This window comes from Cottoperca gobio, chromosome 8 (genome assembly GCF_900634415.1).
Source record: "Cottoperca gobio chromosome 8, fCotGob3.1, whole genome shotgun sequence".
Lineage (NCBI taxonomy): Eukaryota > Metazoa > Chordata > Actinopteri > Perciformes > Bovichtidae > Cottoperca > Cottoperca gobio.
In genome coordinates this window covers 10,922,585-10,942,111 of record NC_041362.1, presented here as the reverse complement: position 1 = coordinate 10,942,111, position 19,527 = coordinate 10,922,585, and the positions used below count along the sequence as shown (strand labels likewise).

The 19,527-nt window shown below is 37.1% G+C and overlaps 4 protein-coding genes across 5 annotated transcripts; 2 read left to right on the top strand and 2 right to left on the bottom strand.

Annotated features, from left to right (window-relative positions):
• Positions 1-491: 491 nt before the first annotated feature.
• Positions 492-2,825, bottom strand: LOC115012440 (uncharacterized). The gene is made up of 3 exons (XM_029438062.1): positions 2,588-2,825; positions 1,332-1,856; positions 492-755 (listed from the first exon to the last, which is right to left on the bottom strand). The coding sequence occupies exons 1-3, from the start codon at positions 2,811-2,813 to the stop codon at positions 664-666; spliced, it is 843 nt and encodes a 280-aa protein (XP_029293922.1). The 5' UTR covers positions 2,814-2,825; the 3' UTR covers positions 492-663.
• A 665-nt stretch (positions 2,826-3,490) lies between these two features.
• LOC115012435 (zinc finger protein 239-like) lies at positions 3,491-10,093 on the bottom strand. 2 transcript variants are annotated; one of them, XM_029438055.1, is made up of 2 exons: positions 5,680-5,723; positions 3,491-5,052 (listed from the first exon to the last, which is right to left on the bottom strand). In XM_029438055.1, the coding sequence occupies exon 2, from the start codon at positions 4,850-4,852 to the stop codon at positions 3,860-3,862; it is 993 nt and encodes a 330-aa protein (XP_029293915.1). In that variant the 5' UTR covers positions 4,853-5,052; positions 5,680-5,723; the 3' UTR covers positions 3,491-3,859. The 2 variants fall into 2 exon arrangements, with proteins under 2 accessions (XP_029293915.1, XP_029293916.1); XM_029438056.1 differs by lacking the exon at positions 5,680-5,723 and adding an exon at positions 9,770-10,093 and having other exon boundaries at positions 4,871-5,052.
• Positions 10,094-11,169: 1,076 nt separating this feature from the next.
• Positions 11,170-13,640, top strand: LOC115012448 (methionine-R-sulfoxide reductase B1-A-like). The gene is made up of 4 exons (XM_029438071.1): positions 11,170-11,306; positions 11,922-12,064; positions 12,273-12,387; positions 12,918-13,640. The coding sequence occupies exons 1-4, from the start codon at positions 11,252-11,254 to the stop codon at positions 12,935-12,937; spliced, it is 333 nt and encodes a 110-aa protein (XP_029293931.1). The 5' UTR covers positions 11,170-11,251; the 3' UTR covers positions 12,938-13,640.
• Positions 13,641-14,795: 1,155 nt separating this feature from the next.
• Positions 14,796-17,199, top strand: LOC115012447 (methionine-R-sulfoxide reductase B1-A-like). The gene is made up of 4 exons (XM_029438070.1): positions 14,796-14,948; positions 15,163-15,305; positions 15,459-15,573; positions 15,666-17,199. Exons 1-4 carry the CDS (start codon positions 14,885-14,887, stop codon positions 15,695-15,697), a joined length of 354 nt encoding a protein of 117 aa, XP_029293930.1. The 5' UTR covers positions 14,796-14,884; the 3' UTR covers positions 15,698-17,199.
• The last annotated feature ends 2,328 nt before the right edge of the window (positions 17,200-19,527 follow it).

The following is a 19,527-nucleotide window of genomic DNA, read 5'->3' as shown; positions in this document are numbered from 1 at the left end:
ACTTCATGCGATGACAGAGTCTGGAAACATGTCCGCTACACTGCGACTGAAATCATCCCAGAAGCTGAAGGACTACATTATTTTTAGCATCGACATCTTTCCCTCAGCTTTGGTCACCTGGTCTGCCTCCGACACAGTTCTTGTCACACATGAAGTCATTGACAGTGTATGTTTTTGTGCCTCTTGACGTGCTTGTGCTTGGACGATTGTTCATGCCGATGAACATCGCTTATTCCGTCGTGTGCGATCTGAATGGCACACTTTACAAAAAGTACGAGTTGTCCCGACTCTGCTTTTTATTAAATAAGGGAAGGTCTCCTCCCATTTGTCAGGTATTTACATAAAGTTTTAACTTTTTTGGCAGGTACAACTGTGTCTCCATCTATCTCCCGTTCACTGTGACTCTCATCATATGTTCTCGTCTTCTTCTGTGTTATTGTTCCTGTTTTCTTCTTCTGTGTGTTTACTGGCGGATAACGTTTTTCAGCTAAAGTTAAACATAATACTACCACCTGCTCTATCGGAGGCCACTTTACTCTTTTATTAATTAGGCCTTTTTTTGTTTTTTTGAAAGGTTAAAAATACGGGATAATCCCGGGAAAACGGGAGGGTTCACAGGTATGAGCTAATCATACCTTAGACACAAACTGGTTGCATTATGCTTTAGATATTCACTAGATTGTTGAAACTATTGAATGTGATCTGTGCATGTTTGGATCCGATATTGTGAACATGACTATCTTGAACATTTGGCCCTGTAACATAAATCAAACATGACATTACACACATGACTAACACAACAGCGGAAAATGGCAAAATCTAGTGGTGCGTTAAGGTCCACACATGGAGAGGTTAGTCTGCGCTCTCTTCTGTGTGTGCATTCATATGTCGAATCAACTGCCCCCTTTGGCAAAATGTTTTACCACAAATGTCACAGGAGGAAGGCTTTTGTCCCGAGAAACGCTGCATGTGCGTTTTGAGATGACCGCGGGTGTAAAATTGTTTCCCACATGATCCACAACAATAAGGTCTTTCTCCTGTATGTGTCCTTATATGAACTGTAAGGTTCTGGCTCTGATTGAATGTTTTCCCACACATTTCACAGTGATATGGCCTCTCCCCCGTGTGCATCCTCTTGTGCACAATCATGTGCTCTTTTTGGACAAAGGTTTTCCCACAGTCTTGACATTTAAAGTCTTTAATCCCTGTGTGTATTTTTGAATGTAATTGTAGACACCCCGGGTTGGTAAACTTCTTGCCACAAACATCACAAAAAAGCCGTTTGTTGTGAGCACTTTGCAAATGGCTCAGAAGCACCTTCGTAGACTCACTTGTCATCGTGTGTTTTCTAATGTGCTTCATGAAGGGACGGATGTACTGGAAATCCTTTTCACATATAGGACAAACTCTGTGCTCCTTTTGACTTTGACTGCCATTTTCATTGTGTCTTTGCAAAATCTTTGCTTTTCTTCTCTTCTTCTTTGTCCGTACTCCTTTGCTCTGCTCCCACTCTTCATTACTGCCATTGCCGTCACTCTGAGCTGCAGAGAAGTCTGAAGAAATTGGCTGTAATTCATAAGACACTTGTGTCTCCGGCTCACTTTTCACATCTTCAGGAAAATGAAAAATAACCTCCTGTATTTGACTGTCATCCCCAATTTCTTCATCCTCCTCTTTTATTTTGGACATCTTAAAGTTTGTCAGAGCTAAGCAGTAGTTCCAATCATGGTCTGTATCTGCACCCGGTTGAGAGCGGACTGGGACATCAGCTGTGCTCAGGTTGGACTCTTCTCGTATCGAGGGATGGGTTGAGGTCTCCTGCAGCACTTCCTCTCCAGTCAGTGGAGGTTCTGGCGCTACAAAAGGAGACGAAAGAAATGTTTTCTCAATAGGCTACTTTGGATTAGATCTGAAATAATTAGTCATTCAACAGATTAGTTAGGTGATCTACAATTTTTTTTTAGCTGCTTTTTAAAAAAAAATAATACATTTGACTTGACTTTCCTTTATATGAACAATGCGAAACAATCAGTCACAAGAGGTATAATTGCAAATATGTAGTTGTTCTCTATTTATATAATACTATATATTGTTTGGCTGTAGTATGGGCCTTTGGACAATGGACAATTCTCCAAAAATGGACAATTCTCGTGTGAAAGGTTTTTCCAGGTAATTGTTTGTCTGTTTTGCACAAAAGTTCACCGTGTTTTTTATTTATTGTATTAACACATTTCATACAGAGGGTCAATTCACTGAATTCGGGACCGTGCGTCACCTCGTGTAAAGTTTACAATACTATGTTTATGTTTATTGAAAATATTACTGTTTATTTGTATTAACACCGTTTTTAAGGGGGAAAAAGATAATTGACCATGGCAATACAATTAAGTGCTGCTAAACCTAGTCCACTGCCAAACCAAGTTTGAATCTGATCATAAATATTACCCTATCCAAGTAATTATTTCGCAGATAAACCCAGAAAGGAACGGAGCCAGGTGGATTCTGGAGAGGCTGTTTGCCAGACTATATTCTTTATAGTCTGCACTGAAAACCTCACACATAAGAGAAAAGCTACAGAGACACGAACCTGATATCTGACGCAGAAAGTCCAGTTTCTGACGCTGATAGTTGGGCTCTGCTTTGTTCAAAGCTAACGTTATGGTTTTCTCCACCTCTACCAGGATGTCCTCTGCAGCTGTGTACAGCCGATGATGAACAAACGACATCAGCTGAAACATTGTGGCGTCCTCGGTGCACAGAAGTGGTGGAAAGAACAGCTGGCTAGAGTTGAGAAGCTCTATAACTTTTCTCATCCGTTTGACTGAACGGCGGTCAACCCGGAAGAAAACATTGGACACGTGACGACCGTTACAACGATTTAAAATTTAAAATTTAAAGATTATTCACTGTTTCTTTCAGTGTTGTTTCTGAGAAAACTCAAACATGTTTTTTACGTTTTCTGTTCATATATTAAGCTAAATGTACTGCACATTGACGTCTTAGTAAAATGCGAATGTATTAGAATTTAAAAACAACATACCCCATAAGTCGTAGCCAACGAGGCCCTGTCCAGGGCTCATGGGAATTGTAGTTGTTCAATGCCAAAACAAAAAATCAGTTTGCTTTATTTTTGAATTAGCTTTTTTCAGAAAATGTCAGTTTGCTTATTTTCCAAATTCAGTTTCAATTGAAACAAAAACACCTTGAAATGTAACTCACATGAGAGTAGCAGTTGGTCAAAAAAATTAAATCTATTTAAAAAGGACATCACTCTCTTTCAAACTCACCATCATGCCGGAAAGTTTGTTAATGTGGGTCCAGGTACCTTCCTCAGTATCTACACAACACTTTTGCTAGATCCGGCCTTGCAATACTAGCCATAGATAGACTTTATGTTCAGCATTAGATGTTTGGACCAACTTAAGGATAATACTGGTGCAAATATTTTTACCTGGTGGACACAGGTAAAAATATAAATAGACCACTATAATGTGAATGACAGGATATAGACTTTATTTTACCCAATGTGGAAATTTGGTTTCACCAAAAGAAGACATTACACAGAACAATATGCAAAAATACACATGAAATGTAACAAAAGGAGCCGCTCCAGAGATGCTGCTCTGCACTCTGATGGTAAAAGTAAAACTGGGTTTTATCTGTGAGGATCAGTTAACCATCTTAACATTCAGCAGTTTAAGTCATATAAAGAGAAACCCAGAGGGATGTATGATGTTTCTTTATTATGTTCATAGATGGTGTTTTCACAAGTAAAGTAGCTTTTCCAATGGTTCCTCAAAATGAATTTAACTTACTGGTAAATATGATTTGTAATTGAGCTCTGATGGTCTGCCTGTTTTCACTCAGCGGCTGCCTTTTCATGAGTTTGCAGGTGAACTTTCAGATTAGGTGCAAACCTGTATCTCAAGCCACAAACATGGCAGCCATATGGCCTCTCTCCTGTATGTGTGGTCCTATGTCTAGTCATCTGTCCACTTTGGCGAAAACGTTTACCGCAAATATCACATGGGTAGGGTTTTTCACCTGAATGGTATCTCATGTGCGTTTTAAGATGACTGCTCGTGTTAAAAAGTTTGCCACACAGGCCGCATTGATACGGTTTCTCTCCTGAATGACTTCTTTTATGAATTGTAAGGTTCTGGCTCTGACTGAATGCTTTTCCACAAATATCACAGTGATACGGTTTCTCCCCAGAATGGGTCCTCACATGCACAATCAAATGCTCTCTTCGGTAAAAGGTCTTGCCACATTCTTGACACACAAACTCTTTTATGCCTGTGTGTATTCTTTCATGCAATCGGAGACAACGGATATTGGCAAAAGTCTTACCACAAACATCACAAAAATAGGTTTTGTTGTGACGACCTTTGACATGAGCTATTAGGTCCTGTGTAGACTGGCATGTCATCCCACAAACAGTGCAATCAAAATTGTTCTCATGTGTTTTGATGTGCTTCATCAAAGAGCCAATGTACTGGAATCCCTTGCCACAAAAATGACAAAAACTGCGTCCCTTTTCACTTTTAGCAGAACTTTTGTCATGGGGCAAAGCTGCTTGGTCCTCCTCATTAACGCTGCCACTTTGTCCTTGCAATATCTTTTCTTTCTGTTTCATTGTGTGTTTTCTGTTGCTGTTCACCCACTCCTCATCACTGTCATGGGTCTCACTCTGAGCTGAAGAGCAGTCTGAAGAAACTGGCTGCATTTCACATGATACTTGTGCCTCCAGCTGATCTTGCTCGCTTTTCACAATTGTCGGAGAAGGAAAAGCCATCTCCTGTGTTTGACTGTCATCCCAAAGTTCCTCCTGCTCTTCTTTTATCTCTGGCATCTTGAAGTCTGTCTGAACCAAACAGTAGTTCCGGTTATTATTGTCCAGATCTGCGCTTGTTTGAGAGGGTCCCGGGACCTCAGCACTCGGACTGAAGTTAGACTCCTCTGGTGTTGAGGGTTGTGGGTTCTCCTGCAGCAGTGGGGCATCCCACTCATCTCCACGTTCCACTGTGCTGCTGGTCAGTGAAGGCTCTGCAGCTGCAAAAGAGACAGGAGAAAAAGTTACCCAACAGCCTGTTATATTTCCATTTCAAGTAGGAATGAAACTCAACTTTAACATCACATTTGAATTCAAAACCATCATCTCAGTTCCATCATTTAAAATTATAGCACCTTTATAGGAGCATCCCATAAGGATATAGGTATACCTTATAAAAGTAGTCCTATTTTTATTGCATTTCAGAAAATGGTTTCTTTAAAACCCATAATGTAAAATGGCACAAAACAATTAGTTCATTTTAAGGGAACAATCTTATTTTTCTTTTGCATATATACTATTGCTCTTTATTAAAACTAAAATATTCCTTATTTGATTAGTTGAATGATCAAGGGAAGAAACAGTAGATTACTCAATTACTAAAAAAGAATCAATAGCAGCAGCCATAATTTAAAGTAAGTCATTTTCTAAACGATACGTACAATATGAAAAACTCCAATTTGCATGGGAATTCTCTCCTAACTCTGCTTCTGAGAGTTTCTCAAAGTGTTGCTACGCTACTCTTAAGCTGTACAGTTATCAAGTACTTCTACTGCAGCTGCAGTTTGTACAGTACTCGGTGAGTGGACTGTGTACGCATGTGAGAAGAAGGGACAGAGCAGGCTTACTTAAGACCTTCTTTGACTCTGTGGGGGCATCAGCTATTTTTTATGGAGTGGTCTGCTGGAGCAGCAGCATCTCGGCCGCTGACAGGAAGAGACTGAACAGACTGGTGACGAAGGCCAGCTCTGTCCTGGGGAGCCCGCTGGACACTGTGGAGGTGGTGGGAGAGAGGAGAATGACGGCCAAGCTGTCCTCTCTATTGGACAACATGTCCCACCCCCTCCAGGACACTTTGTCCACACTGTGCAGCTCCTTCAGCGACAGGCTGCTTCACCCGCGGTGTCTCATGGAGAGATACTGTAGGTCCTTTCTCCCTGCAGCGGTCAGACTGTACCATCACCACGGCCCCTGGTAGACCACCACACCAAGAACACACTATTCCAACACTGTTGTGCAATTATCACTGCCATGTGCAATATTCATCTTTCTAAACTACTCCATGTGTAATATTCATCTTTCTAAACTACTCCATGTGCAATATTCATCTTTCTAAACTACTCCATGTGTAATATTCATCTTTATAAACTACTCCATGTGTAATATTCATCTTTATAAACTACTCCATGTGTAATATTCATCTTTATAAACTACTCCATGCGTAATATTCATCTTTATAAACTACTCCATGTGTAATATTCATCTTTATAAACTACTCCATGTGTAATATTCATCTTTATAAACTACTCCATGTGTAATATTCATCTTTATAAACTACTCCATGTGTAATATTCATCTTTATAAACTACTCCATGTGCAATATTCATCTTTATAAACTACTCCATGTGCAATATTCATCTTTATAAACTACTCCATGTGTAATATTCATCTTTATAAACTACTCCATGTGTAATATTCATCTTTATAAACTACTCCATGTGTAATATTCATCTTTATAAACTACTCCATGTGTAATATTCATCTTTATAAACTACTCCATGTGTAATATTCATCTTTATAAACTACTCCATGTGTAATATTCATCTTTATAAACTACTCCATGTGCAATATTCATCTTTCTAAACTACTCCATGTGTAATATTCATCTTATAAACTACTCCATGTGCAATATTCATCTTTATAAACTACTCCATGTGTAATATTCATCTTTATAAACTACTCCATGTGTAATATTCATCTTTATAAACTACTCCATGTGTAATATTCATATTTATAAACTACTACATGTGTAATATTCATCTTTATAAACTACTCCATGTGTAATATTCATCTTTATAACTACTCCATGTGTAATATTCATATTTATAAACTACTACATGTGTAATATTCATCTTATAAACTACTCCATGTGTAATATTCATCTTTATAAACTACTCCATGTGTAATATTCATCTTTATAAACTACTCCATGTGTAATATTCATCTTTATAAACTACTCCATGTGTAATATTCATATTTATAAACTACTACATGTGTAATATTCATCTTTATAAACTACTCCATGTGTAATATTCATCTTTATAAACTACTCCATGTGTAATATTCATCTTTATAAACTACTCCATGTGTAATATTCATCTTTATAAACTACTCCATGTGTAATATTCATCTTTATAAACTACTCCATGTGCAATATTCATCTTTATAAACTACTCCATGTGTAATATTCATCTTTATAAACTACTCCATGTGTAATATTCATCTTTATAAACTACTCCATGTGTAATATTCATCTTTATAAACTACTCCATGTGTAATATTCATCTTTATAAACTACTCCATGTGTAATATTCATCTTTATAAACTACTCCATGTGTAATATTCATCTTTATAAACTACTACATGTGTAATATTCATCTTTATAAACTACTCCATGTGTAATATTCATCTTTATAAACTACTACATGTGTAATATTCATCTTTATAAACTACTCCATGTGTAATATTCATCTTTATAAACTACTACATGTGTAATATTCATCTTTATAAACTACTACATGTGTAATATTCATCTTTATAAACTACTACATGTGTAATATTCATCTTTATAAACTACTACATGTGTAATATTCATCTTTATAAACTACTACATGTGTAATATTCATCTTTATAAACTACTCCATGTGTAATATTCATCTTTATAACTACTACATGTGTAATATTCATCTTTATAAACTACTACATGTGTAATATTCATCTTTATAAACTACTACATGTGTAATATTCATCTTTATAACTACTCCATGTGTAATATTCATCTTTATAAACTACTCCATGTGTAATATTCATCTTTATAAACTACTCCATGTGTAATATTCATCTTTATAAACTACTACATGTGTAATATTCATATTTATAACTACTCCATGTGTAATATTCATCTTTATAAACTACTCCATGTGTAATATTCATATTTATTAAACTACTACATGTGTAATATTCATCTTTATAAACTACTCCATGTGTAATATTCATCTTTATAAACTACTCCATGTGTAATATTCATCTTTATAAACTACTCCATGTGTAATATTCATCTTTATAAACTACTCCATGTGTAATATTCATCTTTATAAACTACTCCATGTGTAATATTCATCTTTATAAACTACTCCATGTGTAATATTCATCTTTATAAACTACTACATGTGTAATATTCATATTTATAAACTACTACATGTGTAATATTCATCTTTATAAACTACTCCATGTGTAATATTCATCTTTATAAACTACTCCATGTGTAATATTCATCTTTATAAACTACTACATGTGTAATATTCATATTTATAAACTACTACATGTGTAATATTCATCTTTATAAACTACTACATGTGTAATATTCATCTTTATAAACTACTCCATGTGTAATATTCATCTTTATAAACTACTACATGTGTAATATTCATCTTTATAAACTACTACATGTGTAATATTCATCTTTATAAACTACTACATGTGTAATATTCATCTTATAAACTACTACATGTGTAATATTCATCTTTATAAACTACTCCATGTGTAATATTCATCTTTATAAACTACTACATGTGTAATATTCATCTTTATAAACTACTACATGTGTAATATTCATATTTATAAACTACTACATGTGTAATATTCATCTTTATAAACTACTCCATGTGTAATATTCATATTTATAAACTACTACATGTGTAATATTCATCTTTATAAACTACTACATGTGTAATATTCATCTTTATAAACTACTACATGTGTAATATTCATCTTTATAAACTACTCCATGTGTAATATTCATATTTATAAACTACTCCATGTGTAATATTCATCTTTATAAACTACTCCATGTGCAATATTCATATTTATAAACTACTACATGTGTAATATTCATCTTTATAAACTACTACATGTGCAATATTCATCTTTATAAACTACTCCATGTGTAATATTCATCTTTATAAACTACTCCATGTGCAATATTCATCTTTATAAACTACTCCATGTGTAATATTCATCTTTATAAACTACTCCATGTGCAATATTCATCTTTAAAACTACTCCATGTGTAATATTCATCTTTATAAACTACTCCATATGCAATATTCATATTTCTAAACTACTCCATGTGTAATATTCATCTTTATAAACTACTCCATGTGTAATATTCATCTTTATAAACTACTCCATGTGCAATATTCATCTTTATAAACTACTCCATGTGTAATATTCATCTTTATAAACTACTCCATGTGCAATATTCATCTTTAAAACTACTCCATGTGTAATATTCATCTTTATAAACTACTCCATATGCAATATTCATATTTATAAACTACTCCATGTGTAATATTCATCTTTATAAACTACTCCATGTGTAATATTCATATTTATACACTACTCAACCGCTTGTACTTATATATTTTTTTATTTAATTACCGTTATTATTATTATTATTATTATTTATTTTGCTCTTTTGTTCTTTGCTGTAACGATGTCAATTTCCCCGTCGTGGGGCTAATAAAGGATTTCTGAATGAGCTTACAATTGATATTGCCACTTTTCTACCACTACACTACTGGCTAAATACAAGGATTGGTCTGAAAATGCAAGGTTAACTAAATGCTCACAAACAACAATTTAACACGAGTCCCAAACCTGATTTCTTTCGCTGGTGTATCAGGTGTCGCAGACTTCCAGCTTTCCTCTTCAGATCTCACGTTACTAACATCGACTTCGTTGAAAACTAATGTGATGGTTTTCTCCACCTCTCCGAGGATCTCCTCTGCAGCTGTGTACAGCCGCTGGTGAACAAACGACCTCAGCTGAAACATTGTGGTGTCCATGTCTCCGGAGAGAGTTACGGCACACAAACATCAATGAGAGCAGCTGGATATCAACAACATAAACTCAGCTAAACGAGCTCAAACCTGAAGCTTGTGATCCGGTAGCAGACTTCCTTCTTCTTCTGTGTGCATATTGGCGGATTGCAAACCAACTTTAAAAGGTGCATACCGCCACCTCCTGTGACGGAGTGTGTATAATGATGGTATTAGATACCTTACATTAGATTTAGAGAGAGAGAAAGACAGCATTTCATATAGGCTATTGTATCTCCCTCAGTGCTTGAGGTACCAACAAATAGTTTCTTTCTGCATCAACAATTGTGTAAATTATTCTCGAGCAATGAAAGTCTTTGCAAACTCAACAAAGTTAACTCAACCTATAAGTAAAGTCACCTCCTTTATACCTACAGTATGTAAACATGATTATTGCTCCGTATTTGATCCTTACTTACTTAAATTCTCATTCTTCATGTGTTTGACTGAGGCTCTCCTTTCATTGTTCTTATACTTTCTTGTTTACTCAATCCTCTACCTTCTTAAATGCTTTAGCATCGTGGTTCATAATTTTGTGTCTTTGCTTTTCTCTTTAGCAGAAACATAGCCTTGAAGAGCAACACTATGTTTTCCTCCACAGTTGCAGCACTTTATTCTATCATTTTCCACGATTCCCTCTTCACCATGCACACCTACCCTTCCCTTTGTCCTGCAACATGACCCATACGCTGACACTTGAAACATTTAAGTGGTTATATATTGCCCAGCAAGACTTTCTTCATCCTTTGCAATATTAGTAGTCTTCTGTTGTTCAAACCTAACTTTTCCAATCTAATTCTCAGTTGTCTTTGTGACATTTGTAGTATGTAGAGAAGTGCAAGAGAACAATTAAAAAAAACATTTTTGAACAGAAGATACTGTGAATAAGTGCATTTCACCTCAACACACTTCCACTAGCCTGTAGTTTTTATCATATCTCTAAATTAATGTAATTTGATCTTTTCATCATTTTATTATCAGATTTATTTTTATTTTCATATGTTAATTATAAGTTACTTAATTAAAATCTTAAGAACATTATTTAATTTGTAAAAGCAACGTAACATATATATTAGTCAATTAATTGCCATTAAACTCTGTAAAGTCCCTGATCATGGGGCAGACTTTAACCTCATATTTAAAGGTCTCTGGTTTTATTTTGAAGGCCGGACACACAAACCGGATGTGTGTTTGTCGCCACTCGGAATGTTTCCGTGCTTAGATAACTTTTAACAAACACACCGCCCGGTGAGCAGAGATCATGTCGTTTTGTAGTTTCTTCGGTGGAGAGGTCTATAAAGACCATTTTAAACCAGGTACCTTCTTAACTTTAACTCCTTGTACATTATTTAAACATGTCTGCTGTTTGTGTGCTGTTTGAAACTGAAGAAGAGTTAACGATAACTAGCTAGCCACTGTTCGTCGTTAATAATTTAGCAGCAGTGTGGATTTGTCTCAATGAACCACTTCTATATCCATGTAAGCTGGAGATACCACTAAAGCTTTGAGATTTGGTTGACACAGTTTAACATAGGAACAGAAAACTAAATTTATGGACCTGGGAATAATGAAAAAAAGCGTCAACTTGTGTGTAACCCATGTGGAGGTTACACAACAACTTTGTTACAAAACTAGTTGTTTACATCGAATGAGATGTAAGATGTCAGACTTCCTCTTAAAACATTCACCCGTAAACAAAAATGCAACATTATCTTTAAAAATCTACAAAACCATACAAAATATTATTATATATATATATATATATATATTTTACAATCACTTCAATGATAAAAGGATACCAACAAATTACCATTATTTGGTACTAACTTGATCTCAAGTCTGAGCTAGGTCTTCCTTAATAACATTTGTAATACAATAGTTCTAGCTTCACATTGCACACTAACTATCATCTCCCATCCCTTTCTCCTCAGGGGTTTATGTATGCTCCAAGTGTGATCACCGGCTGTTCACCAGCCGCTCCAAGTACGAACACTCGTCTCCCTGGCCAACCTTCACAGAGACCATCCATGATGACAGTGTGTCTAAACATGAGGAGAGACCTGGTACATATAAGGTACAATCAATAGAAAATAGATTACATTTGTTTATTAAACCTTTCAGAGGACGCTCAGTGTAAATATACTATAACACACATTTAATCAGTATAAACTACTAACCTACTTTAAGTTACTCGCTGCAGGTAAACACTCTATAACCCTTAAAGGACTAATGATTGTTTAATATGTCAACTGCTGATTCAGATGTCTGATGTGTTGTTTCAGGTGAGTTGTGGGAAATGTGCAAACGGACTAGGCCATGAGTTTGTGAATGATGGACCAGGCAAAGGCCTGTCTCGCTTTTGAATATTCAGCAGCTCACTGAAGTTCGTCCCTAAAGGTACACCAGGTTGCAGCTACTGTTTGAGGACTGTTACATTGTCTTTATGTCATGTTGCCCCTAAGAGTTTTAGTTATTTATTGCCATGCACACAGCAATTACAGCAAAGCAGTCATTAGCAATTACAATGTTAGATCTCAGACTCTCTTCTTCGTCTCACCTTGAGTACCTGTAAACTTAATCATGATGACTCGGTAAGCAGGTCACCCTCAGGAAATGTTCCCTAAATGTTCTCTGTTTTTTTCATGTTTTTTTAAGTAGGTTCTTTTTAAATAAACCTTTTTAGATAACTTTTTTTTTCTAAAGTCTTACATTTGTATGCAATACAAACCAATAAGAGACATTTACACAGTTCAATGTATATATTTGTCCCGTAATAGGGGACTATAGGGGAATTACAGTATCTGAATTACTCGCTTCGTATCTAATTATTTAGAAGGTATCGGCCTAATTCAGACGCGGTTCATCTTAATTGTATTGGCTGTAATGTACAACCTGTGATGTGGCTCTATTCTCTCCCCTCTGCACAGATAAGGTTGATGGACAGTAAGGTGAGCTGTTAGAGGGAAGTGCTGCTGGACTTGTAGAAGTTTCTCTGTGCTGCTGATAGTGTGGACAGTGGATGATGTGCTCTGGGATAAAGCCCTAATCTGGGATCTCCAGTGCTCTGATGAATGATGGCCACGCTGGACAGCAAGAACAAGAACCGGAACTGGTCTCGACACCTTTTATTATGCAATCTTCACCATCTCAGGATAGCCTCACTGTCTCACCAGTTTCACATGTATTCATAATGATTGTCTCATGGGGAAAATAGACTTCTCATGATTCCATAAGGTATTTCTTACAGCGAAACAAAACGTGTTTGTTTACTAACCTTCACATGTTTCTCAAAATAATTAAACAAGCGTACGAGTCTGTCAGAAAGAAATGGCTTCACAAAAACGGTGAATCTAATTTGATTATTCGTTTGTTTGGTAGGTATTTGATTTTTTTCATTTTGAGATTAAAATATCTGTTTTTTTTTCACCTCTGGATTACGAACATGCATTAAAATATTTTAGAAAATGTTTTTAATTTAATAATAAATAGTCAGTTTAAATGTATCTGCTGTGTTTGGTTTGTTAGATGCAGAAAATGAGTAATAATACTTTACAATTTCCACTCTTGAAGCTTTATGGTAATGGCTCACAATGACTGATATGCACATCAAATAAATCAAACTGAAATAAATCTATTTTAAATGACACTTACACAATGCTCTGAATATGAGCTGATGTCTGGATTCTTGTTTTTTTACTGACTGAATAGTTTCAGTACTTTTATATATGAAGTAAGTATATATCAGTAAGGACAGATTGTTCTCTGCTGACTTCCACTCTGGTTATCTGTTTTCTTTACCCATGGCATATAAATTATTACTGATATATATGTATTATTCAGTGGTGGATGAAATTCTCAGACCTTTTACTTTACTACAAGTAAAAGTCCTGCATTAAGAATTTGACCTGAGTAAAAGTACAAAAGTATTAGCATCAAAATATACTTAAAAGTACCAAAATTAATCACAATGACCCATATCTGAATAATATATATAATATTTTCAGATTATAATTACTGCATTAATGTTTTCATCACTTGAATGTTGCAGCTGGTAAAGGAGCTTTTGTTTGTACTATACAGCCAGGTAGGTTGTGGATTTCACCAAAGATCAATGAATCTTAAACATGCAAAATATTTGTTGATTTATATTATTATTATTATTATTATTATTATTATTACATTACATTTAATTTAGCTGACGCTTTTGTCCAAAGCGACGTACAAAAATTGCAAACAATCATAGAGATACAACTCCGAACAGCAAGAATCTTGTAAGTACAATAACTTCAAATTGGTACAATCGTATAAGTGAACACTGTCTTCAAATAGCCAGTTTGAAGTGCAACATAAGTGCAACATACAAAGTATAATTAATTTGTTATTAATAATAACAACTTGTATGTTATAATAAGCTGAAGCTGACGGATAAATGTAGAGAAGTAAAAAGTATAATATTTGCCTCTGAATGATTAATTAGTAGAAGTAGCAGGAAATGGAAATACTCAAGTATAGTAAAGTGTCAAAATTGTACTTAAGTACAGTACTTAGTGAATGTACTTAGTTACTGTCCACCACGGATATTAAAGTAACTGATGCATGTAGAGTAAAGTTATTTTAAAAGTTTAAAACAACACATTTCTGGTTGATTAAACGGTTTTACCACATTAACGCTACTGCTCAGTGATGAAAATGCTGCCACCACGTGGAAGTAATGAGAATATGATGAGACGTTACACAAGGAGGACGGAGCGGCTGACACCTGATCTGGACGTGCAGGTTTGTTCCAGCTTCAGCCGGAACAAACCTGCACGTCCAGATCTAAAGTTCTAAAGTTTAGAAGCATACGTTTCAAACTGAAGAGAAATCACGTTTGTTTTGAAGAGGGGCATTTGAAATGGATGACATGTCATATTGCTCCTTCTCTGGTGGAGAAGAATACAGAAATCACTTCCAACCGGGTGAGTAAGGCAAAGCAAGTTTATTTATACACCACATAAAACATTTAAAAGCATTGAGACAAAGCGCAAAATAAACGTACTTCTATAGGAAATTCAAATAAAATTAAAAACCAAAGCCAAGAAAATAAAACATTTAAATAGAGCAGCAAAGAAGCATGAAGTCCCACTGTAGTGAAAATTAAAGTCTATTCATTGATTCCTTTTTTCTTTTCAGGTACATATGTGTGCTCTGAGTGTGGGCACGAGTTATTTTCCAGCATGTCAAAGTTCGAGCACTCTACTCCTTGGCCAGCCTTCTCAGAGACACTCCACGAGGACAGTGTCTCCAAACACCCTGAAGCATGGGGACCCCTAAAGGTAGATTACCTCTGCTAAAGTAACACTGCTGAATAAGCTAGCACATATCAAACTGGACTTAATTGGATTGACTTCAACACTGTACCTGTTGTTAATCATGTGATCTATCGGTGTTGACTTTTGATTGAACCCTTCTGGATGTAAATATCCCAGGTTTGTTGTGGGAAGTGTGGCAATGGATTGGGCCATGAGTTCTTGTACGATGGACCAAAAGAAGGGCTTTCACGCTTCTGAATATTCAGCAGCTCACTCACGTTCATCCCTAAAGGTGAGTCTGTCTTTCACTCACACAGTAGATGGCACCCTTATCCTGCACCTTTAACCCCCCCGTGGGTTTGGGCCTCTTCTCTCTCTCTACAGAAAAGGTTGATGGACAGAAAGGTGAGCTGTGAAAGAGGAAGACCGTTTTCTGCTGCTGAAGGTGCGGACAGTGGATGAAGTGCCCTGGCACAAACCTAGTGGAGCTCCAGGGCTCTGATGGACGTTGGCCTCGCTGGGCGGCAAGAACAAACTGGTCTCAACCACTTTTTAAAACCAGGAGCACACACACACACACACACACACACACACACACACTCACACACACACACACACACACACACACACACACACACACACACACACACACACACACACACACACACACACACACAAAACAGCAACTGGGATCCAAATTCAACCACATTAAGTTGTGCTGTACAGAAATACTGTAATATTTAATGCACCTGTCTGGCAAAGACTTTAAGATACAGTTATAAGTTAAAGTCTCACTAGTAAGTCACATTGTTTGTATGCCTCACTGCACCACTCTGGATCTAAGAAAATATGTTGAACACACTCCAATGTCCAAAGTGTAATTGCATGCTCCCATCAGTTGATGGTGCTATGTGCTCTAAAAACAAATCTTAAATGAACTGCATTTATAACTCACTAAGGTATTACTGTGGACATAGTTTGTTCTCTCGAGACTCAATAGAGATGAATATCCGACTATGAAAGCTCCATATATTGTATCCTTATGGCAACAACACAGCAATACCTACAGTACTTCATAGTGCCTTTTTACAGATTCACTTGCAATATTTTCCCTTTTCAATTAAATCTTCTCAAGTAGTTATAGTGGATTCCTAATTACATTCATTTAATTAAGTTAAAATGCTTTTATTGTGTCACAAAAACCTAGTTTGCTCATGGAATTTTGTTGACATTCTTGCTAAAAACCCACCTATTAGAATTACAGTAAATATCCGAACAGTATGTCTCCACTGCATTGTGCTGTTGTGTCCGCTTGCCATCTTCCCCGTCACGCGAGGGGCCTGTTTTGGGAAGAAGATCCTGGATTTATCTGGATAACCTTTCTGAGTAAAACTCAGACATCAATTCATGTTCCAGACCTGAGAGTGTTCTGTGTTTTTCTACTCAGCAACGCTTTCCACATAACTCAGTTAACCTGCTTCTTGGCTCGTGGCGTGGTGGAATTATAAACAAAGTGAGGATGTGAGGGTGCGTTCAACAGCTCTTGGGCTGTTTAAATGTCTGGCACGGAGCAGGTGTGGAGCTGCTCGTTTCAAAGGCTGGAAGATCAGAGGGGGAGATGAAAGCTGCAGTGTCAGGCGGAGGATTAAGAAAGGAAGTGCACACATTCGTAGATTGTAATGATGTGTAGTATAGCATTTAAAGCAAATACTGTTTTGTGCATACGATGATGATGATTTTGTCCGTGAGGATCAAAACTCTTGAATTCACTTCTGAGGGAGCAGCTGTTGCAAAAGTATTGTTTTAAATGTCAGTATCTTAACTCTATTAACTCATACTTCTTTGTGACTGATTACATGAATGTAATGTAATGTACATTTCAGTATTTTGCCTTAAGTGATGATGAAGTCATACCTTCCTTGTGACTGATAAGATGTCTTTGTCGCGGATTCTCTGTTGTATCTCCACACACAGCTGGCACACAGACTGAACGGTCCTCAGGGTTGACGTCTGGAAGAGGGAAGGGGGGTTAGAGAGGGGAAAAGAGCGACACACTTACCACAGACAACGACTAAAATACAAAGATAAACCAGATGTGAGAATGAGAGATGGAGAGGAAATGGGAAATAGCCCAAAACACGGGACTGTAATTAGAATTTGCTATCTGCTAGAACACTCCTTCTGGCTTGCATGTGAGCACAGCTGTATGGCCAAGAGGAAGCAAACAGGAAGGAGGAAGTGGTAATCCTCTGATAGAATCACGAGACAGACGTAACCGTAAATCGTAACCACACTTTTCCTTCTACTGACCTCTAGGGCTCATCCTGCTCGTGAGCAAGTCCTTAATTACATTAAACCGCTACTACTCCAAAGCCTTCTCCAGTCCCACAGGCCGAGCCTCGGGGTACAATTTAAACCTGTGTGTGCGCCACTGACTCATTCGCCGCGACATCTTGTTTTAATTGTAACGTATATGAGGCCTGTTGCTTAGATGTGGATGTTTACGGGCACTGCACCTGCTTCTGTTTTGAGCCACAGAGAAAAGTGTCCCATTTTGCGTCCACACGCCACAACATTAAATCCAGTTTCATCAAGGTAGTATTCCCTAAAAACATCTGTCATCCAGTAGCTCTGCTTCACACACTACAGAAAGCAGTGATCACTTTGTGGGGGGAATAAAGCTCCTGACTGTAACAGAAATAGAGAGAGCTTCTTTCATCAGGGAGTAATGAGAGTTACCAGGCTATATATGATGTCTCTATCCATACACGGTGGGGCTGCCCTCCACATGTTATAGACCACATATGTTGGCCAAACGTCTGCCTTCCCCTGTAATGATTGAAAGGATAAACAAAGCTTTTATACATGACACTGGAATGTGATTTCCGCTCTGAATCAAAGGAAAGCGCTGGAAACTTGAGGCACTCTGGGATGGGCAATGCTGCAATTCTGTCAGGGCTGCATGTGTGTGAAAGAGACAAGGCTTATGAAAGCCAAAATGAGAATATTTTTTGCTCGTCTTCTCTGAAAGGCCTAGCAGTTAACCACAATGGGAAATATAGTTTACTGTGCATATAAACAGATTTTATGCAGTGTGGGTCTATGAAATGCATATATTGACAGCCTGTGTTGATCATAAACACTGGAAATGTGGAATGAGGAGTAATAAAAACCCAATTACATTAAGGAAGAAACAATGACAGACCTAAATTCTCTGTCCATTACAACAAAATGTCAACCGTTTAAACATGGGAGGGATTGCACAGCAAAGCCAAAAAGTGCCCCGTAAAATCTCAAGTATGAGGGCTGCCAGAAAAAAATAAACAATGAGAAATTTTACAGATTATCTTCAATGGCTTCTGCCGCTTGATTGTCACCTTTATCACATGATCACATTCCTGTTTCTGAACTCCACCAGCTTCAATAACACAGAGGGGGTTTTGAACATATGTATTTGCAAACATCACCCACTATCTGCACTGTGATCTACTTCAGGGAGATAGGACCCTGAGACAGCAGCGCAGGTTGGTCTGCAAGCTTCAAAGAAATACTTGAGGTGTGTGTGGCACTGGTATTGTTCACTAAGATCAGGGAGAGGGGTCTTTGTTTTTTCGGGGGGTTCTGGATTGACCGCGGGATAAGAGAGAGAGAGGGTTTAAAAACAGTAGAAGAAGACTGGCTGATTGTGTGCCCACATGTCAACTTTTATCCTTGATCTGAGGCTATGGGTTTGAGAGGCCTCAAAGGTGGCGGGACTATAATCCAAAGAGAAACTGTGGACAAGCTGTGAGGACACTGTCAAACAACTATTCTCCTCTACTTTGTTTTCGCTGTGTGAGTTTCAGAGTCAAAAAAAAAAAAAGATCAAATGGAGCATCAGATAAAAATGTGCCAGAGGCAAAGAAACATTTATCAAATGCGTCGTCTTCAGAGTATATAAATATCAGGACGGTTTTGGATTTTGGTTGAATGATTTAAAAGGAGGCTCGGCTTAAAGATAGTGAGAGAAGTGAGGGACCGTGGAACATGCTGTATTTGTGTGTCAGAAATATCAGAGGCCTTTGACGTCTGGAAAGGTTTATGTCACGCTAAAAATGTATTTTACGCACACTACTGAGGAGAAGAAAAGTAATTACCTCAGTCTTTCCCTGCGCTAGGTGCCACAGACTGTCCTCCCCCTGCCCAAACAACCTCCACCCACCCTGCGAACCCTGGCTCCCTGCAATTTGTGGCTGCTCATCCTCTG